Below are 27,787 nucleotides of genomic sequence, written 5' to 3' on the forward strand. Positions count from 1 at the left end.
TAAACTTAGACTAGACAGTCTAAGAATATACTAGATTTATCACAGCATCAGACACTTTTATAAATCTTTTGCAGTTTTACTCCTTAAAGGGGTTGTCCCATCACAAGGATCCTATCTATACCGCTAGTTTATGTGGATTTAAGACTTTTCCTAAATACATTGCTTTATCAAAACTGCTTTATTTGGCCGCTATCTTAATTTATTCACTTCATTGTTGACACTGCGTTTCTATGGCCACTGGGTTTATCTGCTCATTTCCCAAGTGACTTAGATGCCTGCTCTCAGGGGGGAAGGGGCTGACAAGAAATGGAGCTCCTCAGATAGGGGAGGGGGGAGGTGAGAGCTCCGGGATTACTGTGCTGTCTATCTTTAGCTTTTCCACTTATCAGCTGGTTTAATTTAATTTGGCTGATAAGGGCTGAGATAAGGAGTCTGTTACCTCTGTATGTAATGCAAGCTGACTCAAATCCAGCTCTGCTACATCAGTTTCCATATTAGCTTTATACTGTGGTAATGCATTTACAACCAATCCCTAATTACTGACTGCAAACATAGCGGATAGCAGAGCAAGTGAAACCCCACCCACCAATGTGCCGAGAAATCCAGGAAGTGAAGAGAGCACAGAGCCCTGCAGGCTGCAGAACAAGAGTTATATGATAAGATAAGATAATCCTTTAATAGTCCCACAGTGGGGAAGTTTCAATATGTTACAGCAGCATAGTAATACAGATACAGGATAATACACAGTAATATATTACAGACGTAGACACACATATGCTGAGAAGAGAAGATATACTAGGAGTCCATAGCAGCTAAGGAACGAAAGAAGGAAGACTTCATAGTCATAATCATTAGTTTTCTGTGCAGAGTGATCTTCGCTTGGTCTGATGTAGATTATACAGCCTGGTCGCGGTTGGAAGGAAGGACCTGTGATAGCGCTCCTTCTCACACTTGGGGTGAAGCAGACGGTCACTTACAGTGCTGCCAAGTCCCATCAGGGTCCCATACATGGGGTGGGATTTGTTCTCCCGCATGGAGGTCACCACAGACAGTATCCTTCTGTCACCCACCACCTGTACTGGGTCCAGGGGGCTCTCCAGGACAGAGCTGGCCCTTCTGATCAGCCTGTCAAGGGAATACCCCTTTAAGGACACAGCCTAAAAGTTCCTTAAGACTGAAGCCCCCTTTGCAAAAATGCAACATTTTACAGTAGCTGCAAAGTGAATGGCATTCTGACTAATCCCATCGACACATATAAAAAAAAAAATTGTAATGTCTGTATCTAGTGAGGTTCTTCATAGTGTCCTGTTTGTCAAAGCCCATCTACCAACTTCTTGAAGAATACACAAAGTGAGAAGAAGGGACAGCAGGCAAACCGCTGAGACTGTAGGATGGGAAAACACTTCCTGCTGGTGACAATTTTTTATTTTCAATATTTGTTTTTGACTCCCCACATTTTAAACCCCATAATTTTTTTTATTTTTCCGTTCACAGAGCCATATGAGGGCTTAATGTTTGCGGAACAAATTGTTCTTCATAATAGTACCATATATTATTCTGTACAGTGTACTGGGAAGCTGGAAAAAAAATCAGAATGGGGTGGATTAATAGAAAAAGTGCATTTGTACGACTTTCTTATAGGCTTAGTTTTTACAGCGTTCACTCTGCATCCCTAATGATATGTTGGCACAGTTGCCATATTCTAACACTCGTCGCGGGTGTCTTTTTTTGTGGGGCCAGGTGTAATGTTTAGTTAAACCATTTGGGGGAATGTTTATTACTTTGATCATATTTTATTCAAATTTTCACTAAAGGTGAAACAGTGAAAAAATAGCAGATTTTTTTTTTTTTTCGCGCTTGCCATACAAGAATTTTTTTTTTACTGGAGACTGCTCATCTTGGACACAGGGACTCCTAATGTGTATGATTTCTCTGTAATGTTTTATCTTATATGTATTTTAAGGAAAGGCGGATGCTTTTTTTACTATCATATTAGCCCCTCTAGGGGACCTGAACCTGCAAAAAATGTTTCTTTTTTGTTTGTTTCTTTTTTTGTTAGACCTATTAGACTGAGTTCACATGTAGTTTTTTGGTCAGTTCTTTTTTCCGGGAGCCGGAACAAACAGTTCCCGGAAAAAAGAACTGACCGTCTCCCATTGATTTCAATGGGAGCTGTCTTTTTGGTCAGGATTTTGAGGCGGATAAGGCCTCAAAATCCAGACCAAATAACTCGGTGTGAACTTACCCTAAGGGTTAACATTGTCTAGGTTGAGTTTGGACTGTCTACCTTTTAGACAGTATTAGTATATCTAGGCCATTATGTTTATTAATGAATCAAGAAGAGACATGTTTCTTAGCCCTCGTTCACATCAGTGTTTGGATTCTGTCCAGGGGAGTCCGCATGGTGACCCCCCCGAACGGAATACAAACGCAATAGCAAGCGCTGTGCTGTAAAGCACACGGACCCCATAGACTATAATAGGGTCTGTGTGCTTGCCGCATGCTGCCCGCATGAATCATGCGGACAGGAAAGTAGATGGTGAAGTACTTTCCTGTCCGCAAGATCCCTGCGGAGATCTGGCAGTAAGCGCATGGACCCCATTATAGTCTATGGGGTCCATGTGCTTTTACTGCACTAGCGCTTACACTTGCGTTTCGTATTCCGTTCGGAGGGGCTCTCATGGGGACTGCGCCAGGCAGAATCAAAACGCTGATGTGAAGGAGGCCTTGGCTCGACTCTGTTAATTTGCTACACCAACCTAATGATCTCAAGTTCAGGTATGCTATTAGCACTGCCTGCAAATACTACATTTTTTATTCAGTAAAATAAATATATTAGTGGATACAAATTAGAGCAATTTTGGAATAGTATTTAAAAGTCCCACAGTACTTTCATGGTACAAAATTTGATGAAGTGTTCCCTTTATCCTTTCGTTTAAAAGTTTGTAACATAACTAGCTAAATGCTCTAAATCTCACACAGCATGGGCCAATGTGTTAAATTTAGCACTAGACATGTTGTTATTCTTCTTTATTTATCTTTCAGGCAGTATAAAAATGGAAAAGAAATATTTAGCAAATTAAGCTTTTCTTTTAAAACCCCGTGAGTTAGGGCCCCTTCACACGGAAGATACGCTGGCTGATTCTGAACGTGTAAACGTTCCGAATCAGCGGTGTTTAAAACAGATCCCATTGCTTTCTATGGGAGCTGGCATATGTGCGCTCCCCATAGAAATGAATGGAAAAAAGCAGCCCATTCATTTCTATGGGGAGCGCGCATATGCCGGCTCCCATAAAAAGCAATGGGATCTGTTTTAAACGCCGCTGATTCGGAATGTTTACACGTTTAGAATCAGCCAGCGTATCCTCCGTGTGAAGGGGCCCTAAGATTTGGGAGGGGAGAGGGGCAACTGACAATGTCTCATGAAAATTTAGAAATTCAGAACACATGCTATTTTTAAAAGGGCAAGATACAAGCTGTGTCATTGTGTACAACAGATTTGACCTATGGGGACCAGGAGTTTTCGTGACGGTCACATCAGGTACAGTAACGTTTCATATTCTTATTTTAACCCTTGCTCTATTTTTCAATATTTTGTGACTTAAAAATCCATGTCTCAGAATGGTTAGACTCCCCTGTATAAGCAGTAGTTTTATGGAATAGAAAAAAAGACATTTATTAAATAGGAAGACTTGAGTTTCTGTGCAGTGAAAAATATCACATTTTACTCTGTGGGCTACGCATACCTCGACATTTGGGGGCCAGGAACTCAAGTTGCAGTAACTGCAGGTATTCACTTTTTTGCTCACTTTGGTATTTTATATACTACAATTAGATGTTAACTGTGATAATAAATAAGTTGTAGAATTGTATTGATTTTTCTAATGTAGAATTGTACTGATGTGTTGTATTCATTGAGTTCTTGAGATCAATTGATGGAGATCATATTTTACAATATTTTCTATAAAAATGATCCATATCATGATTTAAAATAGGCAGTGACATACTAAAAGCCACTAAGCAGTCACTTCAGATAAATCAAGCAGTATTTGCTAGTTACTGGCAGCTGTTTGTGTCACTGTGACTACTTTGATATATGGGGTCCCGGGACGTTTCTCACTGTCACAGCAGGTAAGAACTATTTACCTTCACTCTTCTTGAAATTGTAATAACAATGCACCTTATTTCAAGTTGTTTCACTAAAAATTACAGAAATTAGATTGAAATGATTTATATCCTACTTAGATTAGATTCAACAAAAAGTTGTTTTAAACACCATATACAAATTAAAATGATAATATTTGCACATCAAGTATTTGTGATATAACATTAGACTGTTATTTGGGTGTCTGGGGAAATTTATGTAATGGGGTCTCAGTTAATGGTGACACAGTGAGCTGGGCTTTTGATATATGGGGACCTGGAACGCCGCTCACTGTCTCAGCAGGTAAATCCTTTTTATTTCTTTTTATTTTTTAAATATTATTACTAAAATTCATATGGGAAAATGTTGATGTTTTAAGCTGATATGAAGGTTTTTTAACATTATTGTTACTCTAATGCCAAATACACGTTTCTATGACAATCCTAAAATAGATTTCTTCTTTCAAACCTCTTCATAAATTATAATACAGTTTTAAGTCTGTAATTTATTTTCTAATTTGTCAGTACTTTTTAGGTAGACTCAGGATATTGTTGGAAAAAGTAACTTATACTAAAGTCATTAAACTTGTGAACAATAGACAGAAATTTGTATAGTGTCAGTGTAGGATTTTTTTAATGTGCTACTATGCTATGGATGTGTGGGGACCAGGGGTCATGGTCACAGTGACGGCAGGTAAGTCAGACTGAACATTAAAATTTCTATTTTTCTAGAAATAATAGCCTTCAATGATCATTTTTAAGATGATTTTTTTTCTGTATAAAATTCTAAAAAAGGTATTTTATGACTGTTTAGATATTGTCGTATTGTACAAAGTGGATTATCTTAATTGTCAACTATATTAAATAAGATTTTTAAGTTTAGTCGCCCAAATTTAAATGGTTATCATACTGTAGTCAATCATTCTACATTTAATAGGATTAAAACTATACTTCAGGTTAGTTTGTATTCAACCATTAAAAAAACAAACAAATGTTTTACAAGAAAATATAAAACAATATGTCTAAGTCTTACCAGCATTTTAAATATAAGAAAATCTTAATTTTAATTATTAATCAATTCTAAATGATACTTTATATCATGTACTTATTTTAGATTATTATTAATACTATTTGTTGTAGTTTTCTATACACATTATTTTAATAATTTGTCCACAATTTAATATGACCAAAATAAATTTTTTTAGATCTTTTAATAATTCTTTTAAATAAAAAATGATCATATTTCTGAAAGGTAAAATGAAGCTAAATTCAACTATTTACTAATTTGAAAATAATTGTTTATCTGTTAATTATTGTTATATTATGAATTAAATACTATATAATATATATTTTTAAAAACTACTTTACTTTTAAGCCTGAAAACCTACTATTGTTATAATTTTTAGTTTTTGTTCCATAAATGGGAACTGAAACTAGCAGATGTTCTGGGCGGTAACTGAAACCTCCAGATGTGTTCTGATCAAGATTCAGTATCTAAAATTAAATATGAAAGTCACACCTCAATGACTCAATGTTCACAGCTGGCAGAGATTCGAAAAAAACAACGGAACCACAAATTTTATTTTTAGTTGATTAATTTTCCTATTAACTTATAATCAATTTTTTATATAGAACATTAAATCAGTAATAAGTATTAATATATTTTTATTTAGCTTTCCTAATAAAGTACTTATTCATTTAAATAAAAAAAATATATATTTAAAATGTATTACAAATAGTAGTGTAAAATACAGTATATAAGCTTATTTATTCAAGTATTTTAATCTTCATTATTTATATCTATATAAGAATATATGTACATATTTTTAGGAGTGAAACATTTAAACATATATAAATATACAGATCTTATTTTTAAAATACTTTATCATTCATCATATGAAATAATAGTATAGATAACTTAGTTGAAAGATAGTAATTTAAAGTTAAATATAGCATATTATTTTATTTATTTTATATAAATGTCAGTGTTAAGTGCCTATGTTTGACTGCTGTATATATAATATTATACATAACTATATAATTATATATACTATTTGTTATAAAAAGGCATTACATTTACTATGATTATATATATGTATAATATATTAATAAGAGTATGAGTATATAACTGTGAATAATATAATAATAATATATAATATTGTTTCTGTACATAGATATAGATCTATACTGTATATTAATATACTGCATAGTGTGCATTCAATCATGAATGTTTATATTATTTGTTATGGTATACAATATCATTATTGATTGTTTCCATGTTGGCTTTACATTAGTTTTATATTAGTTTATATTTTTACACTGTGCTTGCTCTGTTAACCTATTAGTATACAGTATACATTATATAAATGTTTGCCATATAGCTTGAGAAAAAGTATGTATTGTTAGTACGTCTACAGTATGGTTAAACAAAAAGCATAGCGGTTACAGTTTTGATAAGCAGAAAGCATAGCTGGTATAGAACAGCTAGTCAGAAAATACAGCAGCTACAGTTAACCTCAGCACAAAGCAATATACCTACAGTATATTTAAGCATAAAGCATAGCAGCTATAGCACAGCTAAGCAATAAGCATAGCAGATACTTGCTCAATAGAAAGCATAGCGAGTACAATATAGCTAACCAAAAGCAAAGCAGAAAGCACAGCTCATTCAGTAAATCTAGGCAAAAAGCATAGCACATTCGGTATAGCTAAGCAGAAAGCAGAGCACATTCGGTATAGCTAAGCAGAAAGCAGAGCACATTCGGTATAGCTAAGCAGAAAGCAGAGCACATTCGGTATAGCTAAGCAGAAAGTATAGTATATTCGGTATAGCTAGGCAGAAAGCATAGCACATTCAGTATAGCTAAGCAGAAAGCATAGCACATTCAGTATAGCTAAGCAAAAAGCATAGCACATTCAGTATAGCTAAGCAGAAAGCAGAGCACATTCGGTATAGCTAAGCAGAAAGCAGAGCACATTCGGTATAGCTAAGCAGAAAGCAGAGCACATTCAGTATAGCTAAGCAGAAAGCAGAGCACATTTGGTATAGCTAAGCAGAAAGCAGAGCACATTCAGTATAGCTAAGCAGAAAGCATAGTATATTCGGTATAGCTAGGCAGAAAGCATAGCACATTCGGTATAGCTAAGCAGAAAGCATAGCACATTCAGTATAGCTAAGCAGAAAGCAGAGCACATTCAGTATAGCTAAGCAGAAAGCATAGCATATTCGGTATAGCTAAGCAGAAAGCATAGCATATTCGGTATAGCTAAGCAGAAAGCATAGCACATTCGATATAGCTAAGCAGAAAGCATAGCACATTCGGTATAGCTAAGCAGAAAGCATAGCACATTCGGTATAGCTAGGCAGAAAGCATAGCACATTCGATATAGCTAAGCAGAAAGCAGAGCATATTCGATATAGCTAAGCAGAAAGCATAGCATATTCGGTATAGCTAAGCAGAAAGCATAGCACATTCGGTATAGCTAGGCAGAAAGCAGAGCACATTCGATATAGCTAAGCAGAAAGCATAGCATATTCGATATAGCTAAGCAGAAAGCAGAGCACATTCGGTATAGCTAGGCAGAAAGCATAGCATATTCGGTATAGCTAAGCAGAAAGCATAGCACATTCGATATAGCTAAGCAGAAAGCATAGCATATTCGGTATAGCTAAGCAGAAAGCATAGCACATTCGGTATAGCTAGGCAGAAAGCATAGCACATTCGATATAGCTAAGCAGAAAGCATAGTATATTCGGTATAGCTAAGCAGAAAGCATAGTATATTCGGTATAGCTAGGCAGAAAGCATAGTATATTCGGTATAGCTAAGCAGAAAGCATAGCACATTCGGTATAGCTAAGTAGAAAGCATAGCACATTCGATATAGCTAAGCAGAAAGCATAGTATATTCGGTATAGCTAAGCAGAAAGCATAGCACATTCGGTATAGCTAAGTAGAAAGCATAGCACATTCGATATAGCTAAGCAGAAAGCATAGCACATTCAGTATAGCTAAGTAGAAAGCATAGCACATTCGGTATAGCTAAGCAGAAAGCATAGCACATTCGGTATAGCTAAGCAAAAAGCATAGCACATTCAGTATATCCAAGCAGAAAGCATAGCACATTCAGTATAGCTAAGCAGAAAGCAGAGCACATTCAGTATATCCAAGCAGAAAGTATAGCACATTCAGTATAGCTAGACAAAAAGCATAGCATATTCAGCATATCTAGACAAAATGCATAGCACATTCAGTATAGCTAAGCAGAAAGCAGAGCACATTCAGTATAGTTAAGCAGAAAGTAGAGCACATTTAGTATAGCTAAGCAGAAAGCAGAGCACATTTGGTATAGCTAAGCAGAAAGCAGAGCACATTCAGTATAGCTAAGCAGAAAGCATAGTATATTCGGTATAGCTAGGCAGAAAGCATAGCACATTCGGTATAGCTAAGCAGAAAGCAGAACACATTCGGTATAGCTAAGCAGAAAGCATAGCATATTCGGTATAGCTAGGCAGAAAGCATAGAACATTCGTTATAGCTAAGCAGAAAGCATAGCACATTCGGTATAGCTAAGCAGAAAGCATAGCATATTCGGTATAGCTAAGCAGAAAGCAGAGCACATTCGGTATAGCTAAGCAGAAAGCATAGCCCATTCGGTATAGCTAAGCAGAAAGCAGAGCACATTCAGTATAGCTAAGCAGAAAGCATAGCCCATTCGGTATAGCTAGGCAGAAAGCATAGCACATTCAGTATAGCTAAGCAGAAAGCATAGCACATTCGGTATAGCTAAGCAGAAAGCATAGCCCATTCGGTATAGCTAGGCAGAAAGCATAGCACATTCAGTATAGCTAAGCAGAAAGCATAGCACATTCGGTATAGCTAAGCAGAAAGCATAGCCCATTCGGTATAGCTAGGCAGAAAGCATAGCACATTCAGTATAGCTAAGCAGAAAGCATAGCACATTCAGTATAGCTAAGCAGAAAGCAGAGCACATTCAGTATAGCTAAGCAGAAAGCATAGCATATTCGGTATAGCTAAGCAGAAAGCAGAGCACATTCGGTATAGCTAAGCAGAAAGCAGAGCACATTCGGTATAGCTAAGCAGAAAGCAGAGCACATTCGGTATAGCTAAGCAGAAAGCAGAGCACATTCGGTATAGCTAAGCAGAAAGCAGAGCACATTCGGTATAGTTAAGCAGAAAGCATAGCACATTCGGTATAGCTAGGCAGAAAGCATAGCACATTCGGTATAGCTAGGCAGAAAGCATAGTATATTCGGTATAGTTAGGCAGAAAGCATAGCACATTCGGTATAGCTAGGCAGAAAGCATAGCACATTCGGTATAGCTAAGCAGAAAGCAGAGCACATTCAGTATAGCTAAGCAGAAAGCATAGCACATTCGGTATAGCTAAGCAGAAAGCATAGCCCATTCGGTATAGCTAGGCAGAAAGCATAGCACATTCAGTATAGCTAAGCAGAAAGCATAGCACATTCGGTATAGCTAAGCAGAAAGCAGAGCACATTCGGTATAGCTAAGCAGAAAGCAGAGCACATTCGGTATAGCTAAGCAGAAAGCAGAGCACATTCGGTATAGCTAAGCAGAAAGCAGAGCACATTCGGTATAGTTAAGCAGAAAGCATAGCACATTCGGTATAGCTAGGCAGAAAGCATAGCACATTCAGTATAGCTAAGCAGAAAGCATAGCACATTCAGTATAGCTAAGCAGAAAGCATAGCACATTCGGTATAGCTAAGCAGAAAGCATAGCACATTCAGTATAGCTAAGCAGAAAGCATAGCACATTCGGTATAGCTAAGCAGAAAGCATAGCATATTCGGTATAGCTAAGCAGAAAGCAGAGCACATTCGGTATAGCTAAGCAGAAAGCAGAGCACATTCGGTATAGCTAAGCAGAAAGCATAGCACATTCAGTATAGCTAAGCAGAAAGCATAGCACATTCGGTATAGCTAGGCAGAAAGCATAGCACATTCGGTATAGCTAAGCAGAAAGCATAGCACATTCGGTATAGCTAGGCAGAAAGCATAGCACATTCGGTATAGCTAAGCAGAAAGCATAGTATATTCGGTATAGCTAGGCAGAAAGCATAGCACATTCGGTATAGCTAGGCAGAAAGCATAGCACATTCGGTATAGCTAAGCAGAAAGCATAGTATATTCGGTATAGCTAGGCAGAAAGCAGAGCACATTTGGTATAGCTAAGCAGAAAGCATAGCACATTCAGTATAGCTAAGCAGAAAGCATAGCACATTCAGTATAGCTAAGCAGAAAGTATAGCACATTCAGTATAGCTAAGCAGAAAGCAGAACACATTCAGTATAGCTAGACAAAAAGCATAGCATATTCAGCATATCTAGACAAAATGCATAGCACATTCGGTATAGCTAAGCAGAAAGCAGAGCACATTCAGTATAGCTAGACAAAAAGCATAGCATATTCGGCATATCTAGACAAAATGCATAGCATATTCAGTATAGCTAAGCAGAAAGCAGAGCACATTCGGTATAGCTAGGCAGAAAGTAGAGCACATTCAGTATAGTTAAGCAGAAAGCAGAGCACATTCAGTATAGCTAAGCAGAAAGCATAGCACATTCAGTATAGCTAAGCAGAAAGTAGAGCACATTCAGTATAGCTAAGCAAAAAGCAGAGCACATTCAGTATTTCCAAGCAGAAAGTATAGCACATTCAGTATAGCTAGACAAAAAGCATAGCATATTCAGCATATCTAGATAAAAAGCATAGCATATTCGGCATATCTAGACAAAATGCATATCATATTCAGTATAGCTAAGCGGAAAGCACAGTAGGTAAAGCACAGCTCAGCTGAAAACAACAGGTACGGTATAGCTCAGCAGAAAGTATAGGAGATAGTGTGGCTAAACAGAAAGCAATGAAGGTGCAGTATAGCTAAGCAGAAAGCATAGCACATTCAGTATAGCTAAGCAGAAAGCACAACAGGTATAGCTTACCTAAGCAAAAAACATAACCGATACAGTATAGCTGGGCAGAAAGCATAGCTGTTACAGTTTAGGTAAGCAAAATGTATAGCAGATACTGTACTGCTAAGCAGAAAGCATAGCTAGTATAGCACAGCTAATCAGAAAATACAGCAGCTATAGAATATCTCAGCAGAAAGCAATATACTTATATTTAAGCAAAAATCATAGCAGGTATAGTACAGCTAAGCAATAAGCACAGCAAATACAACATAGCTCAGCAGAAAGCATAGCAAGTACAGTATAGGTAACCAAAAGCATAGCAGGTACAGTATAGCTCAGGAAAAAAGCATATGAACAGTATATTTAAGCAAAAATCATAGCAGGTATAGCACAGCTACGCAATAAGCATAGGAGATACAGCACAGCTCAGCAAAAAGCATAGCAAGTATAGTATAGCTAACCAAAAACCATAGCAGGTACAGTATAGGTAAGCAGCAAGCATAGCAGGTATTGTATAGGTAAGCAGAAGGCATAGCGGGTACAGCACAGCTCAGCAGAAAACAACAGGTACTGTATGCTCAGCAGAAAGCACAGCAGGCATAGCTAAGTAAAAAGCATAATAGATACACTATAGCTGAGCAGAAAGCATAGCAGGTATGTAATAGCACAGCCAAGAGCATAGAAGATACAGTATGGCTAAGTAAAAAGCAATGTAGGCACAGTATAGCTAAGTGGAAAGCAATATAGAAATAATACAGTTCAGCAGAAAACATAACAGGTACCATATAGCCTAGGAGGTACAGCACATTTTAGCAGAAAGCATTGCAGGTTCAGTATAGATCATAAGAAGGTAATGCAGTTACAGAATAGCTAAACAAAAAGCTTAGAAGGTTCAACATAGCTCAGTAGAAAAGATAGCCAGTACAGTATAGCGTAGCTAGTACAGTATAGCATAATAGGTATGGTATAGCTAACAAAAAAGCATCGCACTTACAGTACATTTTAGCATAGTAGATACAGTATCACAGAAACCACTGCAAACAATCTTGAACAATACAGTATAGCTCAGTAGAATGTATAGTGTGAACAGTGTAGCAAAAAGCATAGCAAGTGCGGTACAGTTGGACAAAAGGCTTAGCAGTTAGAGAATATCTGAGCAGAAAGCATAGCATGTACCGTATAAGTATAAAGCATAGGGGTCCAGTGTAGCAGAAAGCATAGCAGGTACAGTACATTTTAGCAGAAAGCATAGTACGCACTGTATAAGTATAAAGCATAGGGGTCCAGTGTAGCAAAAAGTATAGCAGGTACAGTACATTTTAGTAGAAAGCAAAGCAGGTACACTATATCTAAGTACAAGGAATAGCAGGTCCAGTGTAGCAGAAAGCATATCGGTTACAGAATAGCTGGGAGCAAAGCATAGTAGTTACCGTTTATCTAAGCAGAATGCAGAGCATGTACAGTACAGCTCATCAGAAAACAGAGCAGGTACATTGCAGTTACAGTAAGGCTGGTCTTACGCGGCCGTAATGTAAGTCCGCAAATGGTCCGCAATTGAGGGTTTTCAATTGCGGACACATTATATTCAATGTGGCCTCTTACACCACCGGATATTTTATCCGTGGTGTGGCCGGGCCACAACCGAGGTCCGAAATTTATAGAAAATGTCCGTAATGGCCGTGAATTGCGGTACTGCACGGACTCGCCCATAGAACCAGAAAATATAACAATCTATAGTAAAGCCTAGCAGAAAGAAGACAGTAACATGTACAATATAGCCTAGAGGAAAGTGCAGCAGCTACAGATTAGCCCAGTAGAAAGTAATGTAGGTACAGTATATTTAAGCAAAAAGTATAGCGGGCACAGTACATTTTAGCATAAGGTATAACAGATGCAGTATATTTAAACATAAAGCATATCAGCTATTGTACAGCTTGTGGAAAGCAAAGCAGGTACAATACTGCACAGAGGACAACATAGAGGGTTAAGAATAACTCAGCAAAAAGAACAACAGGTACAATATAGCAAAGCAAAATGCATAGATGCAGTACAGTTATAGTAGAATGCATTGCATATACAGTGTAGATAAATCAGAGCAGGTATTGTATGGTACAAGTTTAATAGGTAAAGCTCAACAAAAGCATTGCAGTAATGGCATAGTGTAACAGAAAGAATAAAATGTACAGTATAACCCAAGAGAATGCATAGAGACAGTAGAGCAGAAAATGATCAGGTAGGGCATACTAGAGCAGAAAGAATACAGGTACAGTACAGCTTAGCAGGAACATAACCTTATCATGTCTAGTATAGTTCATCAGAAAACAGCAGTGACAGTATAGTAGAAGTCACATCATGTACATTACAACTTAACCTGTTAACACCACGTGTATATTCAGATGCACAGTGGAAGTCAGGAGGCTCTCACAATGTATAGCTCTTATTCCATCGTATTGGCATATAGTAGGATATGTTGCCACTGAAAAATAAACTATACTGTAGCCTACTGTAATAATTGTATACCACAAAAACAGTATACTTATATATACCAACTATACTACCTTGTACCATTGGTAAATTGATACCTATGGATATATTATGTTTTGACTGTATCTGGGGAGCATATACCATTATATATCCGAGACATAGGCTTAATACGCAATGTGTCATGAAAATTCCCCATTAGAATGCATAAGATTTTATATGAGCTAGTATTATTGCATCTAGCCAGTAAAAAGTACAGTGTTGTGGTAAAACTAAAGTAAAAATGTAATGTATGTTCAATGAGTGTGTTATACTCAATCTCGTTATTTATCCTCGTATCTGATCCATTGTCATATACATACCCTACGCATGCTACTCTAAGCAACCATTTGAATCTGTGAGTTGTATAGCTAAATCTGGTACAGAGAACAGGGGGTAATTGTTTGTATTTAGATGTGATATACAGTAAATCTAGTGTTTTACAATTTGATAGTAGACTGTAGACCTTAGAGCTCTAATGATCTGACGGTTATTCGTGTTAAACTACAATGGGAATATAACCATTCCAATACTCTGCTCACAGTGAAAGTACAATTTAATATTCAACAAAATATACCATGGCTTCTACCAAAATATATTTATGCAATGTATTCTATAAAGAGTACATATTAAGAACAATATACAGTCTATAGAAGAGCTAGGAATAATGTAATAGTATACTATAAGGCACACATTACTACATGTGTAAAGAGGACAACACATCATACTATACATCAACATGACCTATTATGTGCATGCATATGTTTCTCTTCATCCTTGGTGTTGTCTATACAATGAGAACATGTGTATAGTGGTAACACACACATATATATATATATATATATATATATATATATATATATATATATATATATATATATATATATATATATATATATATAAAATCTGGTGATCTATAACATCAGATAACACCCACATTTTAGCGTTTTAAGAAAGTGAGTTTTCTATGATTTTTGTCAGTGTCAGCCTTTCATCTGGTGCAGTGTTTATCTTTTGATTACATGATGTGTTCTTACTACTAAATATATTAAAAATCTAATCTCAGATCTGTCCTTAACTTTGTAGTCCATCCTTATGACTAATTCCAAATTTACAACTAACCTGAACTAAAGCTTATTTCAAACCTTCTCCTCTTAGCTTATACTAAACTTCACCTCCTAACCAAATACTCATTGCTTCCACCTTATGCTTGTATTCTCAGCTTCAGCGCAGGCACCATCTCTCTTTCCACTTATTTCTTGCGGGACATCTTCGGACTCCTCCGTCATCATTGGTTGCTTGGCCCGAGATTATATTCCAAGTGAACTTACTTACAGCTGGAATGACAAGACCAATAACAGCTATAAGGAAGGCTTCAAGGCATATTCACCGGTACTGCAACCAAGTGGTTCCTATATGAGCAGCTCACAAATCAAAGTGACATCTGACAGCTGGCTGAAGATGGATTCATACTACTGCACGGCAAAACATTCATTGAACAGCAAGACCGTGAAACTTCAGAATCCAAGTAAGAATGGTAAATGTTTCCCAGCTTGTAACATTACAGTATTCAGCTAATGATTTATTAATCTTAATATGTGAGTGTCTGATATATATTGAGAATATGTTTCTGTTTAGTGACAGAACATTGGGTTGGTTTATCATATGGTTTAACAACATGTAGTCCATTGGGGCCAGTTTGTGTAGCCCATAGACCTTATCTACACAACAGTGAAAAAACAGCCATGGGACGGCCATTTTAGCAGCCATCACATGGGCAATGGAAGTGAATGAGTGTATTCACATGTCTGTTTTTATATACCTGCTCTATATTTGTTAATTTTTGACACATAGACCCAATATGAATCAATGGATCTGTTTTTAACAGATATAAACAAACTGACATCTGAGTTACATCCATTTTAAACAGATACATGGATTGTGTCAAAAAATGTATCCAAATGCGTCCATTTTTTATGGTTCCTTTAAAATGGATACAAAACGAAAGAAATTCAGCCATCAAAAACAGAAAAATGGAAGGATATAAAATGGCCCTGTTGTGTGAATAAAGCTTTAACAGAATGTACAGTCACAATGTGCAATGCCTTGGTTTGCACAGAATTACATCACCCAGCTACTAGTGACTGTTATTTCATGCAAAGCTTCTGGTATTTCTAAATAGTTGGAATTAGTGGGACAAAAACTGGTAGGCCAACATTTAAGCTAACAGTTAAGCAAGGGTTACATGGGGTTATGCTTGCACTAGTATCATTACTTCCATAGCAGTACAGGAGAATAGTTAAACCCCTGTTTAGAATAAAATACTAATCCTACATCATCTCATCATATGTTGTATTGTATAGTAATCTTACCAGTTTGGAGATGTGTGAATACTTTGCCCACAACAGAGAATAATGTTGCTATTTAGTGATATTGACGCCTACGACACTATCTAGTTTTATATAACATATAACCTCAAAATCATAAAATGGGCCTTTAACTAGCTAATATTGTGGGCATCAGACCAAAAAACTGTACCCCCTCTGTTAGAATGGGGTACAGATTTAAGGTCTATTTAATAATTAAGCTATTACTAACACAACTCACATTCTTACTCTGTTATTTTCAGTAGACGATAAACCAAAACCCTCAAGACCAACAGTGACCCTCCATGCTCCTGTAAAAGAAGACATGAATATGAATGGTAACGGCACCATTGTGTGTGTCATGAGTGATTATTATCCTGATGTTATCAAAGTGAAATGGCTCAAAAACCATGGAGAGACAAACCTCAGCACCATGGAAGACAAAGCCAATGTAAATGAGAATGGAAAATATATAAAAAGTGCCTATATCACAGTTTCTAAGAAAGAGTGGAACGAAGACACCGTATACTCATGTGTGGTAGAACATAATGCAACTGGCTCTTTTGAAATTAGGAATTTGAGCAAATCCCAAGCTTGTGGTGAGTGAGATTACAATTTATGAGTTAAAGCTTTCAGCAAAGATTGGTTATCATTAAGGCTAAGGCCCCACATTGTGAGAACGCCATGTTTTGGCTGCAGCGGAAACACTGCTGCAAAAAATGCTGTGTTTTACATTATCTGCAAAGTGGATGGGATTCTGACTAATACCATGCATACATTGCAGAAAAAAATCTGACGCAGAAAAGGGCTGTACGTCAATTATACCTACAGAAACACTGGCGTTTTTAATATAGACATAATAGAGGCAGAAAGTCCGCAGAGGAAAACTGCAGACTGTGTGAAAAGAACTACGGAAAAAAACACAACGCGTTTCCTCTGTGGTCTTTTCCGCAGTGTCTTTTGGTTGACGCTTGCTAAAGATGTATTCTGGGACTGTGACATTGTTTGCTGTGGTCTCTTCAATACTACATGTGAATGGGACTAAGCTTCAGCATAGCCATGAGACCAACAGATGTGATTTCGCTGGCCTAAGAAGAGGAAGTCAAACTCAATATCATAATCCCAAAACACACCTTTAACTCTCTATACAGTAATATACTATATAATCAAATTTTAGCACTTTAACAATAATGTTACATTAAATGGAATATTTAAAACTTCTTATTATATGAAATGTTCTTTACATTTGCAGAAACCCCAGTTGCTCCTGGAATGATCCAAGTAGCTGTTGTTCCTCCATCTTTTGAGACCATATTTTTGTATAAAAAGGCACCACTCACCTGCATAATCTCCAACATGGCATCCGTAGATGGATTAGAAGCTTCTTGGTACGAATATGGGACTGAAATCAAGCTTACTACCGTTATTGAAAACTCTGTCTACCACGACAGTGGATATTCTACCAAGGCCATAGCTACGGTCTGTGCTGATGACTGGCTTAAAAAGAAATTTGAATGCAGAGTAAGACATCCTGATCTTACATCCCCAAAGAGAGAAGTTCTGGCTAAAGATAATGGTAAGTTGTCTAAAGAAACAATGAACTTATCTTGTGTCCTGAAGTCCAAACATACAAAAGACCTATTTAGATGACTCTATTTGTGATTTAAGGCTCCATGCACATGGCATTGTCACATGCACAGATCCTGTTTGGTGGCCAGTCGACTACCTGTGGGTCTGCATTACATAGAAACTCTGTGTGCTGATGCATGGTCACTTTGCAAGACTTTCAGGGAATGTTATAGAGCATGAAAAAAAAAACTGTTCAACTCAACCTTTGGCATATATCTTTAACAAATGCAAATTCTGCTGCAATACTCCATACAGCAAAGACTATAGAAAGCTCAACTTCTACTAGTCACATTAAGGATAATATGACCGTCATTCAGTCATTTGACAATGGGGCCTATGGATCAATTTAACCTACATTATGTGTCAGGAGTTTTCCCGGTACATGTGGTAAATGCACACTGCAAGCTCAGTGTGAAAACAGTCTTATCTTCATATTGTACAAGCCCCAATATTTAAGAAACTTATAGTATTATGTTAATTTATAAGTAAAAAACAAACATTTTCAGCAATAGATTGAATATGTCAAACATTTCATTACACTAATAATACAAATATATTTTTCATTTTGCTTCTAGGCCAGGAACCTCAGACACCCGCAGTTTTACTTTTCCCACCACATCAAGATGAACTAAATAGGAAAGAAAGAGTCTCTATGACATGTCTTGTTAAGGGATTTTCCCCAAAAGACATATTTGTCAGGTGGACCTGCAATGACGAAGTAGTAGATAAATATGTTGTGACCACTGAACCTATGGAGGAATCTTATTCTTATGGCAGGAGTACCTACATCCTATATAGCACATTGACTGTAAACTTTGAAGAATGGAACTCTGGAAAAACTTATAACTGTGTGGTTGGTCATGAATCATTACCATTACAGGCCATCCAGAGGAGCATTGACAAAACTACTGGTAAATCATCTCCCCTGAATGTGTCCCTTGTTTTGTCTGATAACTGTTAACAGTCTGTACAATAAGACCTAATAACTCTGCCTCCTGTTATTCCCTATGTCATGTGTGGAATGAAAAGGAGGAGGAAGTGTCATCTTATTGTTTGTTAGTCCTTTTTTGTACATTAACGTCATTGAATTCTGTCTGCATATTGAAAAGTAGAAATAAAAAAATATATATAAAATGTTTGTTTTTATGTGTGGAGTGTGTGTATCTGTATTACTTGTGTGGTTACAAGTAGAATATCATCTGGCACCATTTGTATCAGTGCTTCCATTCCTGTACAAGGGTTCATTAGCTCTATATGTAATATTAGAATAAATCATCTATGAATTAATATACATGAGACCAAGAGTACATATAGGCATTCATAAAATTATATTACATATGGACTTCTGGATTATCCATGTACAGTTGCTTAGCATAAATTTGGGGCCATAAAGGAAAATAAAATAAAGGATATGTAATATAGTCAACCCAAAACATGGTCTACCTAATCTTTCAATACTAAAATATTACTCAATACATATTACATAGAATTGAACTTGAAAAGACTTTTTATATGGATTATATACTTAAATGAAATACACAAATGATCAAAATGTAGCATCAAAAATATAAAGTTTGGAGATAATAAATGATAACTACATTTATATTATTCAAGATATAGGCAACCACATATAAATTCATACAGGATTCAGGCCATACAGGGCTACATTCTTAGGTAAATGCTGTAGGTTCAGCAGCTGTAGAAGCACAGCCAATATGTTGTCAATGTACATAAAACAAATACATCAAACTATAGTAGGGTTGAAGGTGTTAATAAAAGACATTGAATAAGATTGATTTTTAAAATCAACAGTATGGGTGGTCGATGGTGCAAGCCTCATCTGATAAATGTGTATTATATATATACATATATATATATATATATATATATATATATATACACACACACACACACGCACACACACCTATATATATATATATATACATACACATGGGAAAAGTCATTTCAATCATTCTCACCACCGCTCTGTCATGACAAAAAAAGCCAATTTAAAGAGGCCAAATTGAATGACCCTGCTGGTCCATATGTATTCCAGCTATACTGGCAGTAGCCACAGATCTAGGAGATATGTATTCCCAATACATTTGGCAGGTCTTGCTAATATATTTCTATCAAGAACATTTACTAAATTCCAACGTACCCATAAAATTACATGCACTGGTTTACACATTCTAACAGTATAATAATCCACTGAGTGTGCCAGATTATAACTAAACCGTTGGGGCCACGTTCTAGAAAAAATGGACGAAATACAGAATAAACAGAAATAAAAACAACAGAAATTGATTTGTCTACTGAAAGAAACATTGCTGCTGTGCACTTTACTGACACAAGACCCATAAAATAGAAATACACCAGGTGCTTCTATTATAATCTGGAGCCTAAACTCAACTGTATATGAGTAAAAACTAGCAGATTTTGTACCAGAAAATATACCCATGTACACTTCTAGAGCAAAAACTGTACTAAAGTATGGTGCGCTAGTGTGACTAGTGATGTTCATAGGGTGAACAGATACCAAAATAATACATCTCTGACATGGCCTCAAATAATGATGAAACCCTTTGGCAAGAAAGGCCACTTGAATCCATGGCACCTATCTAACTTAAGTGAGGCTCAGTTTGTTTGTAGGACAATATTGGCTTGGTCTTTTCAACCAAATAAAAAAAAAATCCACATTATTGTATTGATTTGTATGAAAAATTAGAACACACAACAAGCAGTGACTTTTACTGCAGCCCTAGTACACAAGGTGATAGACATATAATCTGTAGATGAACAGGGTTCTCTTTAGAAGAAAGGTGATATGACTGACTAGACTATATGTATATGTGCATGTATGTGAAGTGTGTTTAGTGTACAGATCAGTAAGTGTTTGTCAGATTATGTACTGAATAGTATTAATATTTCATATTTTTTATCACATCCCAACAGCCCATATACTTTACATAGAGGAAGATGATGATATTGATAACCTGTGGACCACAGCCTCCACATTCATAGTGCTCTTTCTTCTGAGTCTCTTCTACAGTGCTACTGTTACTTTGTTCAAGGTGCGATTCATAGAAATGGAGAGTAATAATTATTCAGTTTATGTCATAAATTGTACATAAAATAAACCGTCAAGTAGTTATTAAATAATGTTAAACTTGGGTCACCACTAGAGATGAGCGAACACTGTTTGGATCAGCCGTTCCGAACAGCACGCTCCCATAGAAATGAATGGAAGCACCTGGCACGTACACTTTGCTGGCGGCCGGTCGCCGTGCCAGGTGCTTCCATTCATTTCTATGGGAGCGTGTTGTTCGGAACGGCTGATCCGAACAGTGTTCGCTCATCTCTAGTCACCACAAGTTTCCAGAACATGGGGCTGCAATACTCTGTACAGTTTCCACACCACTAGTTCTACTAATTTAGGCTTTTGGTTATTGAGGCTTGAGGTTATTTTACATACTTGAAAGTTCAGTTGCGCTAAAGTTTTAGGATATAGAGATGATCCAAGGTCGTCGACCATTCATTTGATCTTCTAAGATATAATTATGAAATGTCAAAAGAACACTTTTGTGTAAAGAATATCTTAGATGTTCTCCTTATCATGGAATAACAATTTAAAGGGACCTGGTTACCAACGTTATCGTTATTAAACCAAGGTCATGATTCAGTAGGGCTTGTAGACATGTCCCCATTGAAACCACTCAATTAACAAAAGTAGAGAAAAAAATTGATAACACAGCAGACAACTTTCACAAATAGTTACCTGGGAGGTGTTGAAGTTGTGAATAGTCCTGGTGCCCTGTTCATTTAACATGCCCATTCTTTATTTATTGACGTCCCCTTTGGCACAACTACTGCTGACTTTATACACCAAATAATATATGAATCAATATTTATAAGCACTTGAGAATTATGGCTGTAGTTTAATAGCCAAAACTCTGATAAAGAGTTCCCTTTAAATTGAATGTATGCTGCCACTCCCTTTAAATGATGGCGTTACAAAAACTGTAAGCAGCACCCTCAGTACACCTTTCTCACTGTGGTCATGCAGACAAAGAGGAACGAGAGATTAAGGATCCCAAGTGATAAATGTATTTGCTGGGAATACCTAGAACATAACTGATTTCATTAAAGGTGTTCCTATAGGGTTTAGGCATGGGAAGTAATTACTTCCTCTGGGATTCTTAGGCATTGAACCTAGGAGTTCTGGACTGGTTCCAACCTGAGCAACACCACTCCCAGTCTCTCAGAAAGGCTGGATTCACATTTGCTTTGGAGTCTCTGCTACGTAAAAATCAGCAGAGAGAAAAGTCCTGCAAGTCTATTGGTTTTCCATGGATAACTGCTTTTTAAGGGGACAGGGTCCCCATACTGAATCCAACGACAGAGACCCATATGCCAGTGTGAACCTAGCATTACTCTACCTCCTTTTCTGTGTCCCCAGGTAGTTACCTGTACTGTGCACACTAATAGTAGAATCAGCACCCAAAGAACAGCTGAACCTGTAAACATGGAAAAGGAGGAAGAGGAAAGAAACTCAGGGCCAGGTTCTATTTCCGATTATGTGACCCAGTGTCACAACTAGTCATGAACTCCTAGGTTCAACGCCTAAGGGAGCCTTCACACGATGTAACACTGCGCTCATTCTGATCGTAAAAACACGTTCAGAATGAGCGTGTAAAAAGCAGCTCCCATTGACTTGAATGGGAGCCGGCATACGTGCGCTCCCCATTGAAATCAATGGGAGGCTTTTTTTCCCTATGCTTTCAATGTATTACACACATATCACATTGAAAGCATAGGGAAAAAAGCCTCCCATTGATTTCAATGGGGAGCGCACGTATGCCGGCTCCCATTCAAGTCAATGGCAGCTGCTTTTTACGCGCTCATTCTGAACGTGTTTTTACAATCAGAATGAGCACAGCATTACATCATGTAAAGGCTCCCTAAGAGTTCCAGAATAACAGACTTCCTGGAAAAATTCCTTTAAAAAATCATAATGAGTTATTATTTGGTATCATCATTTTCTATAAAAAAAAAAAAATTCCCTCCCCCTTCAAAAAAGTATATTCGTAGAATAAAACAATGTTCTATAGGTTTCCTTATTTGAAATATCCACTTAACCCTGCCATGCACATTAGATGTATATCAGTCAAGCCAGCCAATTTCAGAGGGGTTGGATGACCATTTAATGTGTAGGGGAGATTCTAGATTCTTCCTGGTGCCAAATTTTAGGGAAAAGAAGCATCAAGCAGTTGACCTTCAATATACCTGATCCTCTTGTTCTCAGCAAAGATAACCTGCTTACAGAGGAGCCTCTTACACCTCTGTCAATATATGCATACTTTTCTGAACTGAGTATGTATGGGGGAGAGTCAAGTGAAATAGCCTAAAGCTGGCAATACATATAAGAATGCTGTCAGACAAACAATCGCTCATCTGAGAGCTGACTCACTCAAAATCTTATAGACATGCACCCTAGACTCGGAAAGCGGTGTATGTGTACTCAGTGAAAAATTAGGAAGCCACTGCTGGACACCTCTGGTGGTTGGTTTTTCTCCAAAAGGATCAGGTAGTTGAAGTTCTAATCTTTTCCTTATTTCCTCTAACATCTTGGGAGAATCAAGCACCCCCCCCCTCCCCATACACAACATTGGCAATGACAGGTTTTATTGGGCTATTTACTTGATTCTCATCAATAGTGACTAATGTATTAGAGTGCATTCACACAGAGAAAAATGGTGAGGAATTTGGTGTGGAATTTTCCACGCTGAAAAAAAGCCTTCCATTGATTTCATAACTCAATTGAAATCAATAGGAGACTTTTTTTTTAGCGTGGAAAATTCCACACCAAATTCCTCACCATTTTCCTCCATGTGAATGGACCATTAGGAGCTTCCAGATATGTAGAATGGCTATCCATGAGAAACTGCGAGAAACACTAATATTCTTTTGGTATTCCAATTTATATTCTAACTATAATAGTTTGCAACTGACTATATGGTAGTAAGAAATAACTATTTATTGCTAACGGTATTCCTTTTTTCTTCTGTTTTTTGTCTGTAGGTAAAATAAAACCACTGGAACAGGCCTGTGCTCTGTCCAGCAATGCTATGTTATCCAGGATCTATCTGCTCAAGCTATGTACATACTTTCCTCTCCCCGCCCGTATACAACACAGTATTGTTAATATCCTATTTTACTGTGCTTTTAACTGTTACTGTAATGATATAAGTGCAATAAAGATATTTTATGTGAACACAAAACACCATTGTTTCCATCTCTTCTTTTGTTATATATCTATAAAATCTTACTTATGGCTTTGGCTTGAATTCTCTTCTTTGACTAACTTTAAGCACTGCACTGGTTGAAGGCTGTAGTATAGTGGAAAGGTACATGCGTGACTTCTTAGTGTTAAGATTTTGCCTTATTATTGATTATAATGGAAAAAAATATTAATTTTATGGGTTTTAACAGAAAACGTAATGTAGCTCAGAATGCAATTAATTTTTTTTATGTTTCTTTCTTTAGGGTCAAGCCCAGGTTGCTGAAAAAAGCAAACATATAAAGCGTAACTAAATTTTTGAACAACTTTTTGATTTTCTGACGACGTTTGTGTCATTAATACATTTTGTAATATACTTTATTAACAAATTGTTGCTACTTTCTGTGAAATCCTGCATTTTTTAACCCACATTCGCACAACCGTGGTACAAAACGGCTGGGTGAATGGACATTTTCTTGGCCATTTTGCCCCTGAGGTGTGCCCATTTTCATGGATCCCTAATAGAGATGAGCGAACAGTGTTCTATCGAACACATGTTCGATCGGATATCAGGGTGTTCGCCATGTTCGAATCGAATCGAACACCACGTGGTAAAGTGCGCCAAAATTCGATTCCCCTCCCACCTTCCCTGGCGCCTTTTTTGCACCAATAACAGCGCAGGGGAGGTGGGACAGGAACTACGACACTGGGGGCATTGAAAAAAATTGGAAAAAGTCATTGGCTGCCGAAATCAGGTGACCTCCATTTTAGACGAATAGTGGATTTCAAATCCGGGTCATATGAGAATGTGAACTTTGTGACTATGAGACAGGGATAGCTGTACAGGCAGGGATAGCTAGGGATAACCTTTATTTAGGGGGGAATGTTATTAAAAATAACTTTTTGGGGCTCTATCGGGTGTGTAATTGTGATTTTTGTGAGATAAACTTTTTCCCATAGGGATGCATTGGCCAGCGCTGATTGGCCGAATTCCGTACTCTGGCCAATCAGTGCTGGCCAATGCATTCTATTAGCTTGATGAAGCAGAGTGTGCACAAGGGTTCAAGCGCACCCTCGGCTCTGATGTAGCAGAGCCGAGGCTGCACAAGGGTTCAAGCGCACCCTCGGCTCTGATGTAGGAGAGCCGAGGGTGCACTTGAACCCTTGTGCACCCTCAGCTCTGCTACATCAGAGCCGAGGGTGCGCTTGAACCCTTGTGCACACTCTGCTTCATCAAGCTAATAGAATGCATTGGCCAGCGCTGATTGGCCAATGTATTCTATTAGCCTGATGAAGTAGAGCTGAATGTGTGTGCTAAGCACACACATTCAGCTCTACTTCATCGGGCTAATAGAATGCATTGGCCAGCGCTGATTGGCCAGAGTACGGAACTCGACCAATCAGCGCTGGCTCTGCTGGAGGAGGCGGAGTCTAAGATCGCTCCACACCAGTCTCCATTCAGGTCCGACCTTAGACTCCGCCTCCTCCGGCAGAGCCAGCGCTGATTGGCCGAATTCCGTACTCTGGCCAATCAGCACTGGCTAATGCATTGTATTGGCTTGATGAAGCAGTGCTGAATGTGTGTGCTTAGCACACACATTTAGCTCTACTTCATCGGGCTAATAGAATGCATTGGCCAGCGCTGATTGGCCGAATTCCGTACTCTGGCCAATCAGCACTGGCTAATGCATTGTATTGGCTTGATGAAGCAGTGCTGAATGTGTGTGCTTAGCACACACATTCAGCTCTACTTCATCGGGCTAATAGAATGCATTGGCCAATCAGCGCTGGCCAATGCATTCTATTAGCGTGAACTGAGTTTGCACAGGGGTTCTAGTGCACCCTCGGCTCTGCTACATCAGATTGCTACATCTGATGTAGCAGTGCCGAGTGTGCATCAGATGTGTAGTTGAGCAAAACTGACTCAGCACTGCTAAGTCTGCATTCGCATAGGAATGCATTGGCCAGCCTTCGGCCAATCAGCGCTGGCTCTGCCGCAGGAGGCGGAGTCTAAGGTCGGACCTGAATGGAGACTGGTGTGGAGCGATCTTAGACTCCGCCTCCTCCAGCAGAGCCAGCGCTGATTGGCCGAATTCCGTACTCTGGCCAATCAGCACTGGCTAATGCATTGTATTGGCTTGATGAAGCAGTGCTGAATGTGTGTGCTTAGCACACACATTCAGCTCTACTTCATCGGGCTAATAGAATGCATTGGCCAGCGCTGATTGGCCGAATTCCGTACTCTGGCCAATCAGCACTGGCTAATGCATTGTATTGGCTTGATGAAGCAGTGCTGAATGTGTGTGCTTAGCACACACATTCAGCTCTACTTCATCGGGCTAATAGAATGCATTGGCCAATCAGCGCTGGCCAATGCATTCTATTAGCGTGAACTGAGTTTGCACAGGGGTTCTAGTGCACCCTCGGCTCTGCTACATCAGATTGCTACATCTGATGTAGCAGTGCCGAGTGTGCATCAGATGTGTAGTTGAGCAAAACTGACTCAGCACTGCTAAGTCTGCATCCGCATAGGAATGCATTGGCCAGCCTTCGGCCAATCAGCGCTGGCTCTGCCGGAGGAGGCGGAGTCTAAGGTCGGACCTGAATGGAGACTGGTGTGGAGCTATCTTAGACTCCGCCTCCTCCAGCAGAGCCAGCGCTGATTGGTCGAGTTCCGTACTCTGGCCAATCAGCACTGGCCAATGCATTTCTATGGGGAAAAGTTAGCTTGCGAAAATCGCAAACTGACAGGGATTTCCATGAAATAAAGTGACTTTTATGCCCCCAGACATGCTTCCCCTGCTGTCCCAGTGTCATTCCAGGGTGTTGGTATCATTTCCTGGGGTGTCATAGTGGACTTGGTGACCCTCCAGACACGAATTTGGGTTTCCCCCTTAACGAGTTTATGTTCCCCATAGACTATAATGGGGTTCGAAACCCATTCGAACACTCGAACAGTGAGCGGCTGTTCGAATCGAATTTCGAACCTCGAACATTTTAGTGTTCGCTCATCTCTAATCCCTAATATATTTTAGTGTATTGAGAGATTTTGAAAATTGGTAAACATAAGACATGACCTATTTTTTGACGGTCCATTTAAAAATGACTATCAAAATATTGGTCATGTGACTAGCCCCCATTTACATACAGTGAATTTAATGCAGCCATGTGACAGCCAATAAAAAATGACCATCACACTGTCAATTATCACTGTTGTGTGAATATAACTTTATTCTTTTCCTTGTTTCTCTATTGAGAGCTGTCCCCCACTTCTCACCATACAGGCTTGTGTGTAATGAAGAGAAAATGAGGGAGGGGGAGGATCAGTTCCAACACTTAGGGTAAGTTCAGACAGGGTTTTTCGGATTGGAACCTGAGGCGGAGGCCGCCTCAGGTTCTGGTCCAAAAGCCAGGTAGACATGATTGAAATCCAGTGCACTGCACCAGCATCCAGCTGCGCACTCCGCTCCAGATTAGGCCCAATGAATGGGCCTAGTCCGGAGGAGGTTGTGTCTTCAGGCCGAATTGCGAGGCAAAACGGTCTGAAGAATGAGCACCTCACTTCTTTTTCCGGGAGCCGGCTTGAAAAAACTCCTGAGCGGCGCCCATTGATTTCAATGGGAGCCGTCTTTTTGGTCAGGATTTTGAGGCAGATACGACTTCAAAATCCTGGCCAAAAAGCTCTGTGTGAACTTACCCTTATATATCAGGCATTAAAAAAACTTGTATCTGTTTTCCCATGACGACGAAATTCTTATCATCATATGACACCAATTTTTCAGTACTACCTGTATTATTTCCAGAGATATCAGTTGAATACACAGTCAGGATTGGGAAATTTCTATGCAGCTGCTCCTTTTCCCAACTGTGTTGCTCCCTATCCCAACTGTGTGTTCC

At 38.2% G+C, this 27,787-nt stretch overlaps 2 gene segments (V, D, J or C); both read left to right on the top strand.

Annotated features, from left to right (window-relative positions):
* Window positions 1–3,447: 3,447 nt before the first annotated feature.
* LOC142206783 (Ig gamma-2 chain C region-like) overlaps window positions 3,448–27,787 on the top strand; it is a 170,761-nt gene continuing 146,421 nt past the window's right edge. Inside the window, 1 exon segment of the C gene segment in view lies at window positions 3,448–3,541. Coding sequence covers window positions 3,448–3,541 — 94 coding nt within the window.
* LOC142208548 (immunoglobulin heavy constant mu-like) lies at window positions 4,792–18,744 on the top strand. The segment is given in 5 exon segments: window positions 4,792–4,837; window positions 14,838–15,143; window positions 16,248–16,580; window positions 17,234–17,557; window positions 18,186–18,744. Coding segments are annotated over 5 exon segments (1,392 nt in total).

This window comes from Leptodactylus fuscus, chromosome 1 (genome assembly GCF_031893055.1).
Source record: "Leptodactylus fuscus isolate aLepFus1 chromosome 1, aLepFus1.hap2, whole genome shotgun sequence".
Lineage (NCBI taxonomy): Eukaryota > Metazoa > Chordata > Amphibia > Anura > Leptodactylidae > Leptodactylus > Leptodactylus fuscus.